The following is an 18430-nucleotide window of genomic DNA, read 5'->3' on the forward strand; positions in this document are numbered from 1 at the left end:
TTAATCTGCAGCATCAAGACAGGCTTGCCAGGGGTTTGGGTCAGCCCCGCAGGTGCATCTGGGCATTGAAGAATCCACCATGGCCACCTGAGGGATGCTGCCCACACAGAGGTGACGGGCCTGTCTGGTGTTCTGGCCCCGACCACAGGCACAGCCAGAGGGTCAAGGGCAACGGGGCGGGGCAGGGCGGGGATGAAGGGCAGTGGCCAGAATCTGACCTGAAGCCTGCCATGTGACACGTCCCAGTATTCACGGACCTTCTTCTTCTCACGGTGGGGAACGAATCAATCTGCCATATGCCCCATTAGTGCCTCCGGTCTCCGGTTTGCTTCGCTGCCACCTGTCCCGGGAGAGAGGCGCTGCGCTGGTCCCTGCAGAACCAGTGCCGACTCCAGCTCCCATGCTTGCGGTCCCAGCTTCGTGGATGGCTGTGACTGGGCTCCCTGTGCTGGCTCTCTAGGTCCCCCTCTCGTTTATTCTCCTTAAGCTGCGGTTAGGTTGACTGATTGCTTTTGTTAGGTAAAGTCCCTCTTATAATTGTGTTCCACCCCAAGAGATTTTTCATACACCGTGACCCACCCCCTCATGCCCCTCACTCTTCCCCCTACCTTGTATTAGCTCGTCTACTGCCTTCATGTTACAATTCCATTCTATGACCTAAAGAAAAATTTACATATACATATTCTTTTCTTTTAGAATTTTACTTCTTTCTTTGGAAAAACTCAAGTCCAATTAAACCAGCATTTTCTGTCATTTGCCATGTGCCACACACAAAGGATTGATACCTGAGTTGAGACTAATTGGATAGTAAGCGTGAACTAGAAATAATGGAGGAGGAACATTTGGGTTCAGTGAAGCTGTTTGAGCAAAGATACCTGTTAGGCAGATGGTGAGAGATCTCTGAGACTCCCCTAATGGAGTGTTTTGCCATGGTGCTGCCTCCAGCAATTGAGACCACTTGGGAAGAAAGAACATGGTGGTTCTGTCTTAGTGCTGCCTCACCTTAATACTACCCTGAGTAACCAACTGTCCCACCTGGGGAAAGGAGGAATACTTGGCCTGTTGGCCTGGCAGCCCAGCCCAGGTACAAAAGATTTTGGAAAGTTACTTAGAACCTGCCGCACCCACGGCACCACAGCCGTAGTGAGGCGGCGCTGTCCGCGTTTTAGAACGCTGGTAAGGAGGCTTGTGCTCCACAGAGCTTCGCCCCCAGCGACCCCTGCACAAACGGCATCAGAAACGGTGCTCTACGTGCCAAGTCACCCGCAGGAGCTTGAACGACCGTGGCAGCCTTTAAAATTTATTACTTTGTTTTTCTTTAGCATAGGTCTGTGTGCTCTGACACTAATCACAATGTACTTTCTCAAGGCTGAACCCACCGCACTACAGGATAAGATAAGGCACAAGCCTGCTAGACTCAGTGCCGCCTATAAGTCAGGCACTAAAACATTTTAAGTAATAAATACCATCACAGTAAATACCAATGATTTAGGAGTAAAACAATTTCACAACCATGAGTGGTACTGTTTATTTTAGGTATGCTTTTAACTGCTATCAATTACGAACAGAGACAGAGTAATTACATTGTTAAAAATATCTAAAACAATCAGAGCTTACCTAAACACAAAACTGCAACCGTAAGGAAAAAATTTGTAACTTTCCCAGTAATTCAGAATGACCCTTGTGTAACCCATGACGCCCCTGCCTGTGAGCAGAAGTGTATAAGTACTTGCATAAGTTTCACAATGAATTTGCAGCTGCATACTTTAACCCGTAGTGTGTCAGACTGTCTTTCCTGCGCCGACCTCTCAACTTTCCTCGTTCCTTCTCCCTGCTCCCCCTCGGACTGAAGCCCACCGACAGGGTGGTCTGCGGCAAGAACCAATGAACATGTCATTAATTGTCCATCAAAGTGGTTCCATGGTAACCTCTGAACCACAGGGTTGGGCCAATCCAGACATTATAAAACAAACCTCAGAGCCTTTTCTTCGTCACAAGTTCATTGTCTGTGCAAATGTATCTTGCTCTGTAAACCTTGGTCTTGTTCTTGCTCTTTAAATCCATCTTTCTCTTCCTCAATAAACCTTGTTTCATGCTAGCGTTTGGCGGGTCTGGTGATTCTTTGAACCAAGAGTGCATCAAAAACTGAGAATGCTGGTTCGACGCCTCAGTGGTTACTACAGTGGTCACATCCACCGAGGCTGGTAGGTTTGAACTCTGCTAAACAACAATGACAACTGCAACAAGAACAACAAAATAGCCAGGCATTGTGGCTGGTGCCTATTGTCCCAGCTACTTAGGAGGCTGAGACAAGAGAATCGCTTAAGCCCACGACTTTGAGGTTGCTGTGAGCTGTGACACCACTGCATTCTACTGAGGGCAACATAATGAGACTCTCTCAAAACCAAAACAGAACGAAAACAAAACTCAGAATGCAGACAACTGCCTGATTCCTGACACAGCCAGATGTGAATGGTGCTGGATTCATGGATTGAGGTTATGCCTGTGTTCTTGTTAATACGGTAGTAGTGGTAGGGGAGTTAGGGTAGCTACAACATCTTTTATTGAAGCAGGAAATGTATTGAGGGTGTTGCTGGAAGTTAGGTCTATATTACAAAGAAACAAATTCAATAGAAATGAAATTCTAACCCTAGGGAGAAATCTCACAAGGTAGAAAGGCACAGTCTACTTGTTCTTGACTATAATAATTTTTCACAAAATTAATGCTTTCCACAACATACAATGAAACAATAGTACAAACATTGGAAAAATACATATTAGATTTTTTAAAAATATAGTTTTAATATTATTCAATATACCTGCCTAAATAAATGTCAAATCTCCCTCTAAACAAATGTGGGGGAAAAGGAAAAACACTGAGATTTTATTCTTTTTCCTTGGCTTCTGTTTGGAATTTTCTTTTTCTTCCATACATAGTAATAAGTGAAAATGACCATCAAGAGACAGAAGTGAAAATTTTTAAAGAACACATCTACTCCTTATTGAAGGATATAGTAATAAAATTTCTATGATGTAAAAACTGTCACCTTCACAGATCTGAATACTTTATAGACATTTCAAATGTATAAACGTTTTGCACAATTCAAATAGTTTTTCACTCTATGAAGAAAAGAAAAATGTACTACCAATAAAATTAAAGCAAGCATTGCATTATATCTCTTAAAGCAATCTCTATAAAGAGAGCCTTCCTGTAAAGGCTTTGAGATGAAATAGTAAGTATGACTTTTCATTAAAGATACATAATAAGCACCAATTGAAAACTATGGCTGAAGCCTGTGTTTCCAAAAATCTCCTCGCGAAAAGAATGCTCCACTAGAAAGATATTCTGCAGGCTTAATATTCCCTAAGCAACTATTTTGTATTCCAATAATTATAGACACTTTATATTAAATTTTACTTTAACTTATTTACAGGTTAGTGCCATATGACCCATAAGTACACTAGGAAAAAATAAGAAAACTTTCCATATTCTCCATTTTTCAAATCTAAGGAACATGAACATGAAATTTAGCTCAACCCTCTCTACCCATCACATTCTCTAAAAAAAAAAAAAAGCCCTCTTAAATACTTTATTGCTTGTTATAAAAAGTTTCCCCTAGATACTACTTATTGCTTTTCCTTCATTTAATTGATAGCCAAATTTTCAGGAAAGAATCTACATTCTTCTCTACTTTCTTACCTTTTAATTAACCAACTATAGTTGGTTTTCTGTCTCTATAGGGCTTTCAAAACATCTTTCATAATTGCCATCTAGTTATGAATACAATAAAGCACCAATAATGCTTGTGCTTTTTAAAATTGCCTGGAGTTGATTTGATATTCTTTGAAGTTCTTCTTCGACTTGTAAGAAATCCACTCTGTGATACATCTTCCCTAAACTTCTATTTTTTCTCATTTAACTTTTCAGACAGTATCAAAACATTGATATTTCCTATTTTTTAAATCTTAATCCTTTAAGCTTCTTTTTATAAACCCACTCTTGTGCCATGGCATAAAATGTACCTAGTAAATCAACCCCAATATATCTCTTCAGCTTTTTCTCCTCCAAGTGTGCCACATAACCTGTTTTCTATTCGCAACAATCTTCATATTTTACTTTAAGATCTATTTGCCTTAGTGCCATTCCATCTTTCCAAAAGGAAGTTCAACCATTTCCCTCCTGTAAAATTAGAAGATAATTTTTCAAAATACTGTGAAAATGTATAGGCTTTATAAAACCTTCTACTCTTCCACCAGGAATCTCTAATTAATCTCTAGTCAGTTGTTTTCCCACAGTGCTTAGGTCATCTTTTTATTATAATAATTATTAGGTGGTATTTTAATATTTTAAAAACATTATTCTACCCAAAGTTAAATTTGAGTTTTTCAATGTAAAATCCATATTGGAATTATTACAGCATAAGGAGTGGTACAGCATAAGAGTCATAAACAGGGCATGGACTTTAGAATCAAAAAGATGTGATCTGAGTCTCAGACATACAATATTTCTTAGTGTGTGACCTCAGGTAATATTAATAATTGTTATTATATAGCAGTCTAACTTTATACATGAGATGTGTAAAGTCTTTAACACAATGCTTGGCACAGATATTTCCTAAGTCAGTTTTAGCTTTTGTTATTTCTCCCCTCAAAATTACATAGGGTATTACTTATCTCCACTTATCAATAAAAATTTAGTAAATATATTAGTTAATGAATGATAAAAGAACATAATTCTTCTATGCTTTGTACATGGCTTAAGTGTTTGAAGAATGAAGTATAGTTGTGCCCCAATATCCACAGGGGATTGGTTTTAGGACCTCCCTTGGACGCTAAAATCCTCTGTGCTCAAATACCTAATATATGATATATAATATTTGCATATAACTACACTTATCTTCCCATATACTTTCAATCATCTCTATATTACTTATAATACCTAGTATAATGTAAATTAAGTCTAAATAGTTGTTACACCACATTGTTTAGAGAATGATGGCAAGAACAAAATCTAGTACAGACACAAAATTTTCTTTTCCAAAGACTTGTGATCCATGATTGGTTGAATCCATGGATTCAGAACCTATGAATACAGAGGGCTGTGTATTTATTACTCATACTATCATAATAGATTTTCAGGCATATAAAACCAAAGTGAAGCTGACATATCCATAAAGCTAAAAGCATAGAGATAGACACAGGTACAGAAGTGTTTGCTCTAAAATTCAGGGGCATCCAACCTTTTTTTCCGCTGCCTCACATTAGAAGAAGAAGAGTTGTCTTGGGCCACACATTAAATAAACAAACACTAAGGAAATCTCATTGGCTGCAAAAAAAAAAGAAAAAGGCCCATGCATACTCTTCATGATATCTGTCAGCACAGATAAGCAAAAAAAGTCCTCCCCAAATCAGCATGTGGCCCACAGGGTACATGTTGGACACCAAAACCCTTTAATTAACATATCTTTCCAGGCTTGGTTTATCAAGCTGATAGTCATTTTAAAATTTTATGAATCTGATGACACTTGGTAAGAGTGAAAAGTGGACTGCTAATAATGGGCAGCTGATGAGAAATTTTTATTCTGGTCACAGGGGCATTCTCTGGACAGGCAGTCATTCTGAGATCTATTTGTGGGAAGAAGGCAAGGTGGGCTTGAAATGTTGTTTTTGCCCAGAAACAGACAGAAGAAGACAGATGAAGACTGGGACCTAGAGCAGGCATTACTGGAGTTCTAAAACTGAACAACTGTAAGTACCTAGATCAATTTTTGACCAAGGAAGACCCTGGATGTATTAACTCTGAAATATCAATGAATATTCTGCTCTCTCTATTCTTCCCTCCAGTTGCAATGCCTGATAGAAGCCCTTGAAGGGTTGCTAAACCTTTTGTAGGGGGTGTCTGCAGCCGACCTCCTCAGCTTTCATCTAATGTCCATCTTCAGCACCATCTTCAAAGCTAAGCTCCTTCACCTCAAGCTTCTGCATCAGATATCTGCAACTTATTATCAACAAAACTGTAGTATTTTGGTAATAAAATATCTGAATTTTAATATAATTGTGTCTTAACACCGATAAGGCCATCTGTACTCTGAGGCCATCGCTATTAGGTTCTAGTTAGGGATGGTGGTTATGAGATTGATTAATGAAGAGATGCCAGATATGATCTGTCTATAAAGCTCAAATGCACAATGAAGAAATAACTTCCATTGTGATGAATGTAGACAGTAACCCCAGAGGTGATCTTCAAAATTTCTCACAGGAAACATGAATTTACTTTGCATGGATACTCAAAACACCACAAACTGAATCAAGAATTAATAACTTAAACTGTTAAGAAAAAAGTTTCTGAAAAATTTTCAGCATATACTTATTTTATCTGTAGGGAAAAGCAGTTCTCAGTAACATTTTGGGAAACGTAGATAATGCAGCCCTTCATCAACGATGGGAACAGAAAGTGAGTTACTAAAGAAAAATCACCATTCTAAACATAGTATACAGTAAAACATCTGCTTCTGTACTTCTCTAAGTAAAAGCTACTACTCCAGTAAACGTATTTTTATTAGGCAGTTCTATGAGCTTTTTCATTGCCTCTGTTATATTTCTAGACACTCTAGCAGTCTGTGGTGCACACACTTGTCAGTGAGCGAAGCAAAGGTTAGGTGTGTGTGACACAGATGAGCCCCAAGATTAAGTACACACTGTGAAACGCATGTGGATGGGCATGATTTAAACCAATGAACTATGGCCTGAAATGATGTCACACGAAGCGCAGCAGTAAGTGGAAGGTTAAACCTACTTGCATCTCGGCTCATTAAACGCAGTTAAAGTGCAAATCCCCTCATTCTGACAGTAGTGATCACAAGGGTTCTCTTTCTGGTCACAGCGCTGACTTTTAAACCCCACAGAGCATCTGCAGAATTTCAGTAAAATACAGCTAAATAAAAGCGTCTGACTTTTTTGCCAAATATGTTTCAAATTTATTTTATACAGAGATAGCAACATTTGAATGAAAAGCTTCCGGGGTATGCTCACCTCTCTCTCAAACACACTAATCACATGCTGCTCTGACAAGGTGGGGAAGGGAATACAGACATGGATTGTATGTGGGCATTATCCTTCTGGTCAAGCAATGATAAAACAAAACTCAAAAGAGTGAGCACATAAGCTGAATGACTTCATCTAAAGGTGTCCACTATAGACAACTGGATAATTGAGAGGCAGAAAACACTAAATTTCAGAGTTTTGGGGAATATTAAGTACCAATACTTTTCCTAAGTATTTAAAACCCAGACTCAAGTTAATGTATTCCAGAGGAGCCAGGAACTTAACAGGTTACGTAATACAACAGTCTAAGCCTGATGTGAACATCAAATAGCATTATACATTTGGAATAGCTATTACAAGTTCTCTTTTAAAAAGATGGATGTAAGTACCAAATGATCCAAAAAAGATGATTATCTCTGGGCTTCACATGTTTGAATAAGAAATTAGAAAATAAATGAAATTAGAAAAATTTCCCTAGGCATTTCTAAGTTCAAAGGTCTATGAATGTCTGAAATGGTACTATGCTAAGAATTGAATGAGCTTTTCCTGATGAAATCATTAGCAAATTGATGAAAGAGAAGCTTCTGTAGCATGTGAGCTGAAGAGGGACAATACTTTATTAGAGATGTCCATGAAATACTCATTTAAAATATATTGACCCCCCCCAAAATAAAATAAATAAAATATATTGACCCAAGAAAGGAGAGCAGCAGAATAGGAATTCCATGTACATATGAAGAAGTCCCATAATAACATGCTCCCAAAGTTATAAAATACTCACAGACACACAGGTACATTTGTCTCAGAGTCCAGCTGGCATGTGCCACCATTGTAACAGTAGCCATCACATAACTGGCAGCTAGAGGCAATCTTTCCATTAGTGCAGCTGCAACAACAAAGAAAAAATAATTCCATTGTTACTGGCATCGTTGCTATTGAAAGTCGATACAAACTGCAAATGAGAATACTTATTATATAGGAGTAATGGAGTGGCTGGCTGAAAAGTAAGTTTTCAGGAAGACAGACTTTCTGAAAGCAAAGTTTTTATTTCTTATCAGAAGGATAACAAACCTTCTGCTGGTAATTTTCAAGTTTTCATCACATTTGCATATTATAAAAATTTAACATGGCTAGATACATGTGTGAAAAAATTATACTCTATCACTTACGCTTCAAGGGGACATTAGCATCAGTATCTTGTTCCTTTTTCATATAAATATGATTTGGTAATATCTGTGTGAATTATAAACCATATGATTAGATACTCTGGAAAAAAATGTTTCAGCTTTTCCTTCTAAACTGAAAAAACTGGAAAATCTGTTCCAAAGAAATGTTCCAAAGATATACCCTACATTTTGTAAATAAGGGTAGGGTTATCTCCCAGTCACTTTTATCTCATTGTTTCTCCCTGCTTATGTATTGTAATTAATGTCAAACTTTTTTTAATTCTTGGAAAAAAAATTGAGCTATTCATTGAAAAAATAACTGGTAATGTTATAGGAACAATGTGCAATATGGCAACAAAGTAATGAGATTGAAAATCTTGCCAAAGTATTTTTAATTTCCAGGTGCATTACATGTTTGGGATAAGAATGAATACTTTGGTTACTGCAACTCTGGAAAAATGAACACAGCAGTATTGGAAAAAATACAGCAATTTCTTACTTGCCATATTATATCTTTAAATCAATCAATCAGTCAGTCAGTCAGTCAGTCAGTCAATATACAAACGATCAGATCAGACAATAAAAAACGGTTGGGTAAATGGAGAAAAGTACATTGACATTCTAAATTATTAAGGAATCTAATCTATGGGATGTGTGGTAAGACAATAGCATAATCCTTGGTTGAAATCCGAATTACAACACATCATGCTGGTAATTTTGTATATGTGCAAGCAAGAAATCAATGGATGGCATCACATTCAATCTGGACATAATCTTGACAAAGAAATCAGGCCAAAGTATTGTTGATTGATCATGTTGATGCTCTCCATGATGGATATCTATTGCAGTACATCCATCTTAGGTTAATTAGTAATGACAGGTAAGATGCCTGAAAATAAATGCTTGGCAGGACAGTATTGCATTTATTCTGTGAGTAGTTGACTTCATAGGGGTTGTATGGCTGTTGAAAATGTCCTGAAGAGTCTGGGGTTAAAAATGACATTTCTTTTCAAAACGAATAGGAGCAACAGGTTAATTATGCAGAAGATGTGAAATTAAGACACATGCAAATAGAATAAGACATAGGGAAGAGGAGGGTACTGTAAAGTTTCTAAGATTGAGCAGAGAATACCAATTGATATAGGTATCTTAAAATGGATGCCAAGTGAGTAAATTAGCAATAGTGGTATTGATGTCTGATATGTTAAATGGATCTGAGTGACTTTTCCCTTGCCTTCCATTCCCATCTTCTTGAAACTCCAATGAGTGAAATGTTATAGTTTCTTGCTCTAGCAAAGGGGCAATTTCAAAGGGGAAAATTCACTTATTATACATTAAAGCATTTTCTGCAGAAAAGATAACTGTATACAAAACCCCATCATCTAAAAAAGAAAAATAATTCTAGTTGATTATTTTGAAATTTCTGCTTCCAGCAGTTATAAAAAATGTTGCCTCTTTTTCCTTCTAATGATTTTCTTTGAATACTACAGTGAAGACAGAAATTTGTAGATATTTTAAAGGGGACATACAAATTATCCAAATTACTATAATACATCCAAGAGTACAGCGTATGTCTTAATGTAGGTTTTCATAATAATTTCCTTTTTGAGGGGAATGTCCAATGCGTACACATACACAGTTTGTGATATGTATCACTTTTCAAAAGTTAATTACCAGTTATTCAGTACACACAGAATTTCCATGACAATTGACAATCAAAGGATATTATTTGGGCTACTCAAGATTATGATCAACATTTTCTTCACCAAAATGTACTTCAGAAGAGATAAAAATATGGAATTAGTTCTATTTAAAGATTATACTCACTATGCTTGATAGGGCACCTATTCTAGTTGACAGTTCATAGGGTGTGCGTGAGAAACATAACATATTTGTCATCACAAATAGACATGTGACTTGAGTTTTCCCAACTAAACCAAAAAGAATTTAACTTTGTTGCAATTTCATTTTAGTATCTGTTCTTTATCTATGAAACAAAATTCCAATGTTACTGCGAACTTCATTTTAATACTAAAATGAAAAGTATCATATAAATGAAAAATGTAATTATCTAATGTGTTTCAGGCTATTCAAAGAATTCCGTTTGTATTGTCATTTTCAAAGGTCATGTAGCCAGGCTGATAAATCAAGGATTGCTATACTCCTATTTTAAGTTCCACTATCTGTTTATTGTTAACTATTATCAATATATGCTTACATATACAATTCCAAAAAGATCTTTTAAAAAACAAGAACTATTGGGCAGTGCCTGTGGCTCGGAGGAATAGGGCTCTGGCCCCATTTGCCAGAGGTGGCAGGTTCAAACCCAGCATGGCCAGAAATTGAAAATAAAAAAAAAAAAAGCAAAAAACAAGAACTATCATGTTGGACTTCAACAGCCTTCTCAGGTCATGAGGATCTGGTGTTTCTAGTTTGGAGAAGCCAATTCTTTCCTTTAGAGTAAGCAGTATAAATATGGACCTACTATTTTTCTTTATCTTTGGGTCATTATGGAAGTTTTAAGATATACAAAAGGTAGGAAACATGAAATAACACAGACAGAAACAGATGAAAGCCCTCCCAGCAATACCAATAAGCTGAGCAAGTTGCAACTTGCACAGGTCAATCAGGAAGGAGCTATTGACTGTATTTCTTGGAAGTGAAATAATGGACCATAATGGGGTGTCTCAAAACTTTCATAGAGACCCGCACTTAACGGGAATGGGGTGCGTGCCTCCACATTAGCTTTTCTACAGTAAGCTGGGTAGGAAATTTTGGCTCACAGCTTTTTTTTTTTTATTAAATCATAGCTGTGTACATTGATATGATCATGGGGCATCATACACTAGCTTCACAGACCGTTTGACACACTTTTATCACACTGGTTAACATAGCCTTCCTGGCATTCTCTCAGTTACTGTGCCAAGACACTTACAGCCTTTGACATGACAGCCCATGATTCTCTGGGTAAGTGGGAAGGAGCTGTAAAGAAGACTTTGCTGCTTATTCTTTTCTTTCTTTTTTTGTAGAGACAGAGTCTCACTTTATGGCCCTCGGTAGAGTGCCGTGGCGTCACACGGCTCACAGCAACCTCTAACTCCTGGGCTTACGCGATTCTCTTGCCTCAGCCTCCCGAGTAGCTGGGACTACAGGCGCCCGCCACAACGCCCGGCTATTTTTTTGTTGTTGTTGTTGCAGTTTGGCCGGGGCTGGGTTTGACTCGCCACCCTCGGCATATGGGACCGGCGCCCTACTCACTGAGCCACAGGCGCCGCCCTGCTGCTTATTCTTATATGGTATGCTGGACCTGAAGAAAAATGCATGCTCACTAATTGAAATAAAGCACTGTCATGCTAAAGTTTCATCACAGAGAACTGATGGGCTTAATGAGCAAACATGATTTTGATTTGAAAGTTTGTTTTGCTTTTATGTACTTATGAAAGGCACAAATTTATATATTCATCATATTTTTAGTTACTGGTGTAAAAAAATAATGTATTTTCAAATGACCTAATTTGTGGGTTTCAGTAAATGTCATTCATGATGATAACACAAATCACATTTAAGGTAAATTCTAAAATGAGAGTAAATAAAAAAGAAAAAATGTTGATGCTGCTTGTAATAAAATTTTATTGGGTCTTGTTTGGCAGAGAAACATAACTCATCTGGGACCCTCAGTGAGCTCTCAGTAGAAGCCACAACATGGACACTTTATGATATGCTTTTCTACCTCATATTCTTGTTTCTTATACTCCCAAGCAAGACAAGTGCTAGAGTCCAGTCCTTTATAAGCCCTTCCTTTAAAATGCTGTTAAAAGAAGTCTAGAGTGAGGATTGATCTCTAACCTTGTGGCATAAACTTTTTTCATGATAGAAACTGGATGGAATTGCCCTTTAGCCAAGATGTTCTATTCTCCATTCACTTAATCTGGAAGCCAAAGGGCAAAAAGTAACATAATAAATGTCCAACTTGGATACTTTTTGTTTTAGTTGCTTCCTAGAACACATAATTCCTTCTATTTATTCTGGATTGCAATGTTCAAAGTAAGATTAAGAAAAAAAAATTAGCACTTATCTCCATTAGACAGATATTTTGCTCCTCCCACAAAGGATTAATTTGCAACAGAAAAGCAATTCCATTCATTGTCAATAATAATGAAATAATTAAAAGCCTAATTTTTTTCATTAAATAATATTACATATAGTATTTGAAAGCATGCTGCATTTCACCATTTCTTGCTTACTCTTAAAAATATTCTATACAGGGAATAAACTGACCATTTTATTGAACAGTGGATTACATGTTTCACAGAAGTTTATAACAGGTGTTAAATAAGTTTGGGTTTAATTAAAATAACTTAAATATCATCTCTAGCCATAAAAGATGGTTACCATATAGAAGTTTGCAATAAAAATAATTAACATTTTTTCATTGCTTTAATGCTGAACTGCTCTTTACGGGTTCAAATGCTTTAATAAGTTAAGCTGGATGTCCACTTACTTGCAAAGTATATCTTCAGTGTCTTTATTTATAATGCAGTGTCCCCCATGACACCTTATACATTTATCGATCTCACATTTTGGTCCTTCATAGCGTGTTGGACAGACACATTCAACACTTCCATCATCCCCAATGGTACAAGACTCAGAATTCACACAATAGTGGTGGCAAACATCTAAGAAGAATGCACAACAGAAAAATGAAATTATATTACAACGTGTTTTTCTTCAGTGATAATAAATGTTACTGTTTAATATGGGAAAATGGTCAATCAACAAATCTACAAAAGCAGTTTATAATTACATTTAAACTAGAATTCTCTATCATGCTATTGATTCCTCTCTTTGAGTCAGGCATCAGTTTATTTGTATAAGAGGAGATGGGTTATACTGATACAATGCTAGTGACAAAGTTTTTGTTCTGAATTTTAAAGCTTAAGTAAACAGGGTTCTTTAGCTTTTCTTCTAATGAACATTAGCATAGTTTGAAACGAGCAGAAATGCTTAAAACTCCTTTAGATATCATTTTTATTGCCCTTTCTACCTCTTTTCACCCACAGAACAGTGGGTGAAATTTGTAGTGAGTAGAGGACTCCTACCTCTTCTCCAGTATTTGGTTTTATGTGTAAAAGAAGCCTCCCCCAAATAGGTAGCAGAACAAATACAAGCATTTTACAAATTCCTGAGCAGGTGAGCAAATAAGAAAGTGTGTCTCACATGTGGTGCATCTTACAAAGGTACATGTGAGCCTTGGCAAATGTGGAATGTAAATGTCTTGACAAAGTAACTAGCATGATGCCAGGAGGCCTACGTCAACTAATGAGATGAAAATGTGTCAAATATTCTATGAAACAAGTGTATGATGCCCCATGATCATATTGATGTACACAGCTATGATTTAATAAAAAATAAAATAAAATGAAAATGAAAGTGTGTCTCTCATGAACTTCAAGAGGAAAGTGAACTGGGAAACCACTTGATTTATCATGAGTGGGGGATGATAACAGAAATCTGGGCTATTATCCTCTTCCAAGCTGACAGACTATTCTTCCTATCAATCAGAGAAAACAATTCCCTGTAATCTGAAACCCTTTTTTGAAAGACTGTTTCTTACCAAGAATCACGTACAATTTTCTCAACTGCAAAGGAAGATTTCCTCTAAATACTTCTACATCTCTTGAACATGAATAATAACAAAGGTCATTTATTAATATAATAATCGCTTGCAACATACAACTAGATATTCTGCTTCACCCTTTTGAAAAGCAGACAGGACCTTACATGTGTGTTTATATATGAATATATTCTAATGTATCACATTTAAAATACTGAAATTCATAATACAAATAATTGTAAGCAAAAAAAAAAAGCTGACTAAATTAATACAAGACTCTGTTTAGATGCTGCAACTTCCTTTTAGTTATCTAATTATGAAGCAACATTAAATGAGATTAGCTGAGAAAAATGACAATTTATAAACTTTAACCTGCTGTATTACAATTATAGTCAGTGAGGAAACTTAAAACATAAGTTATAATTCTTATGGTTGTGTGTTTATCTAGCCCTTTATTAAATCAGACAGCAATTAAATTTATTGACAGGCTTGGTTCATATTTATGGAAATTTATTTCAAGCATTTCTTATGCCCACTGTTGCATTATGACAATTAACTTCATTGAGCTTCCTTGTTTAAGCCTATTAATATAGGTTTCTGTTAATTTTAAGAAAATTAGCACTTTCAAAAGAGGAGATACTTAAAGACCTAAAAATTAAGAAAATAATAGTGTTAGTGTACATTCAATATAGATTCTGTAGTTGCTCTAGGATTGATAAGTATTTGCATACAACATAAATTCCATTTTTACTTATTAAGTGTGTATTAACAGTAGCCCTTGTGATCATCTAGAATGGCCTCCCATTTGTTGCAGAAATCTAAGAACAATCTTTGTTAGGCAGTTTGCTAGATACCATACCTCTTTTTTTTTATTAAATCATAACTGTGTATATTAATGCATTTATGGGGTACAATGTGTTGATTTAATATACAATGTGGAATGTTTACATCTTATTGATGGAAAGTTCTCTGAATATTTTCCCCAATTGCTTTATAATTTCATCTGTTGGACTTGATTCAGCTGTCTTATAGGATATAGAAATTGGCTGATGGATCTTTACAAGGTTTTCTTACTATGTTATTATTCAGAGGTTGCCAAGGTGGATAATTCATCAGAATCATACAGGGAACTTACTTGAAGATACAAATTTCAGAGCTTTTCTCTGCTGCCACCTACTCCTAGATTATAATTCATAGGTCTTAAATGGGGCCCAGTTAGTTCCCATGGGAATGAGGGAATGTAAGAAATGATGATCTGGAGAGAATTTTACTAGATGGCACAGAGAGCACATCGTCTAATAGTAATAATTGCAAATAGACCAAAATAGCTTAATTCTTAACTAACAAGGGGAACCAAAATTAAAATGTAACCTTTTATTCTAAAAATTTGAACCACTTTGTTTTTATAACCATGAGAAGATCTTGGAAACCAAAAAAAAAAAAAAAATTGGATTGACATTCTCAAGGTTGATGACTATCAAGTATAACACTAGAGCAGAGTTAAAAACTTATCTGCAATATTCTAATTATAAGCAATTTTGATGTATAACTTAAATCTGTCCTATATTAAGATTAAAAAGATGTGGGTATGTGCACAATTCATTAGTAGTCAAGGAAATACAAATGAATACTTCAATGAAACGCTATTTACACACCCACCAAACATTGATACAATACAGAAACTCTCACCCACCTCTAGTGGGAGTGATACTGGTCCAACTAATTTGGAAAACAGTTGCCAGTATCTACTAAATTTGAATGTATACTTTATGACCTGGAATTTCTACTCTTAATATATACCCAAGAGAAAAGCAAGCATATGTGCACCAACACATAAAGGGTAGAACCTTGATAGCTGACCACCTCCCTATATTGGCCACCTTTGTTATGTTGACCAGTTTGTTACAGTCCTATATGTGGTCTACTTACAGAGATTCTATTGTCGATATCACATGCACAAACATCTTTTTAGAAATAGCCCCAAGTAAAAAAATCTAAATGTCCATCACAAGAAAAACGGGTAAACTATGATTCATTCAAACAATAAAATGAACATATACACAAACACACAATGAAAACATTACAGCTATGGCAACAATATAGATGAATTTCACAAAAATGATATTGATAGAAAAAAGCTAGACACAAAATATTTATACTGCATTTTTTTCATGTATATGACATTCAAAAGCCAGAACAAATCTATGGCTTTGGAAGTTGAGAAGGAATTATCTCTGGGGAGAAAATAAAGGGTTGTGATAAGAGAGTGTTAGGGAATATCTGAGGTTCTGATAAGGTTTCCTTGACCTGAAGGTCAGTTTACCCTGATGGATACACATTATAATAATTTACTGATATTATTATAAAATATTATAAAATATAATTTACTAATATTCTTGTGATTTTCTGTGTATATTATACTTCAATGGAAAAATTTTTTTTAAATCGGGGCATATAAGCTACATTAGAATGTTTTAGAAATTTTACTTAATTTTTATAGGCACAACTTTTAAAAAGAATTAATGATGTACTTTTATGCTTTAAAGGAAATTCTGCACTCTTTAATGTTTCTAATAGTTTTTTTTCATAGCTTGTCATATGTACATTATACAATGCAGTTGACTGGCCTCCTGGCAAATAAATGGAATCCAAAGACTATAAAAGCAATGTTTACTTACAATAAAACTGTGAAATAAGCAGATTTAGAATTTATAGTTTAAGAAATAATTCTAAATTGCATGTTGTTAATTGCATGTAAATTGCATGTTAACCATGCCATTTTTTTCATGTACAAAGTCAGAATTCATTTTAGGCTCTGAAGTCTTTCTCTCCAGATGTTCAAATACAGGCATTTCATTTATCCCCAGTTCACATTGTTCACACTATGCTGAGTTGAAGTTCAGGGGCAAATAGTTGCTCACTATACTTCAGCCTTGGCAAAGATGGTTCTCATTACCTTTCTGTGAAAATCTACTATCTCCTATTGTTTGGCATAAGATCTGAAGCGTGTGAAAGTTGCTGAGTTATATGTTTGCCTGGGATTTTTTTATTCCTCATACTTCTATTAGGATTCTAGGGCCTATCTTTTGATTGCAAATATGATATCTGTCTTTTTCCCTTAACTACTCCTCCCTCCCTCTCTTCCTTTCTTGTCTTTAACCTTTCCCTATTTAGTAATCTCCAACTCTAACCTTCCTGAACAGAGCAGAAAGTGGGTCTAACTTAATAAGTGATCTTAGCATCTGATACTTATTTAAGCTACTGCACTAGCATTGGATGCTTGTAAATTATAAAGCAAAATAATTCCTTCAAGTGTTCTATGTGATTTCAAGCAGTAGCATGACCCAAGTGCAGGAAAGTTTGAAATATTTGTGGGTGTTGTCTATTTCTAAATTGGTAATTCAAACAAAGTCCATGTTTTCAATACCATGATTTCAACACTTAATGAATCATAAGAATGTCACATTAATTTCTCTCTCATCCTCTTCACAGCATTAATCCACTTTAAATTAAAATCATCTATGTAAACTTGTATAAATACATGCTGTATTTTCATCAGTGTCACCTCTCTGTACACTTTCAAATAACTGCTAAACACTCATATTTAAATTCTAAGTATCACTTCAGCTATTTATCTAATAAAAAGGAATACTTCAATAGTACTTTCCAGCCCAGCAGAAATCGGCTTACTAATTTAGTAAAATATGAAGAAGAATAGTATATGAGGAATCTTCTTCAGTATGCAATCACTCATTTTGCTTCCTAGCGTTCTGCTCCTAATCTAATAAGCTATGAAAGGAACAGAGAAGTTTCATAGTTGCCAGAGGATCACTTTTTAAAAATCACATACTACTGAAAATTAATTATCCCACAGAGGTTACCACTCTAAGCATTAAAAATGCTTTAAAACTATTTTGAAAATATTCTTTAGGAAAGATAGATAGACATGTTCTTAACTAAAATATATTGATATTTTATTAAATGCCCATCTGTCATATTATTTTTATGAGTTTACCTTTGAGGAAATTTTAATGTCTTCTGATTGTTTTCACATTTTACCTTTGATAAGTTTAATGTTACTGAATATAAAGCAGAAAATACATTTAAATAAAACAGTTAATAATTCCTTCAAAAATCAAGAGGGACAGGGACGTTGGTGGTTGCTTAGCACCAAGATAGGCAGCAAAGTGATTGTTTTGTACTTTCTCACACAGATACACAACCAGCCACCTCACATCCTCTTCTCACACAGACACAATCATCTTTTTTTTCAAATATTAAGTTCAGGTTAATAGTCATTGGCACAATAGGAGAGTTTTAAAAACGCGGTAAACTAAAAAAAGGGATGGTTATGGGGAAAATATAGACGATAAACAATCTTCACTGGAGGGTTGAAATAGGGAAGAGATTAGAGACAGAAGTGAGTGATTAAAGATGGAAGATAGAAGAAGAGTTCAGTAGGAAAGTCTGAATTTATGGAAAGCAAAGTTGGCCTGGTGTGGTGGCTCACGCCTGTAATTCTAGCACTGTGGGAGGCTGACACTGATGGATAGTCTGAGCTCACAGGTTCCAGACCAACCTGAGAAAGAGCAAGACCACATCTCTA

The 18430-nt window shown here is 35.7% G+C and overlaps 1 protein-coding gene across 1 annotated transcript in view; it reads right to left on the reverse strand.

Annotated features, from left to right (window-relative positions):
* LRP1B (LDL receptor related protein 1B) overlaps positions 1–18430 on the reverse strand; it is a 2318354-nt gene that overhangs the window by 41545 nt on the left and 2258379 nt on the right. The window contains exons 85-86 of the mRNA XM_053597274.1: positions 12712–12886; positions 7826–7930 (exon numbers count right to left, since the gene is read on the reverse strand). Of these exons, the coding sequence (XP_053453249.1) occupies positions 7826–7930; positions 12712–12886 (280 nt within the window). The remainder of the gene's footprint in view (positions 1–7825; positions 7931–12711; positions 12887–18430) is intronic.

This window comes from Nycticebus coucang, chromosome 7 (genome assembly GCF_027406575.1).
Source record: "Nycticebus coucang isolate mNycCou1 chromosome 7, mNycCou1.pri, whole genome shotgun sequence".
NCBI classification, from domain to species: Eukaryota; Metazoa; Chordata; class Mammalia; order Primates; family Lorisidae; genus Nycticebus; species Nycticebus coucang.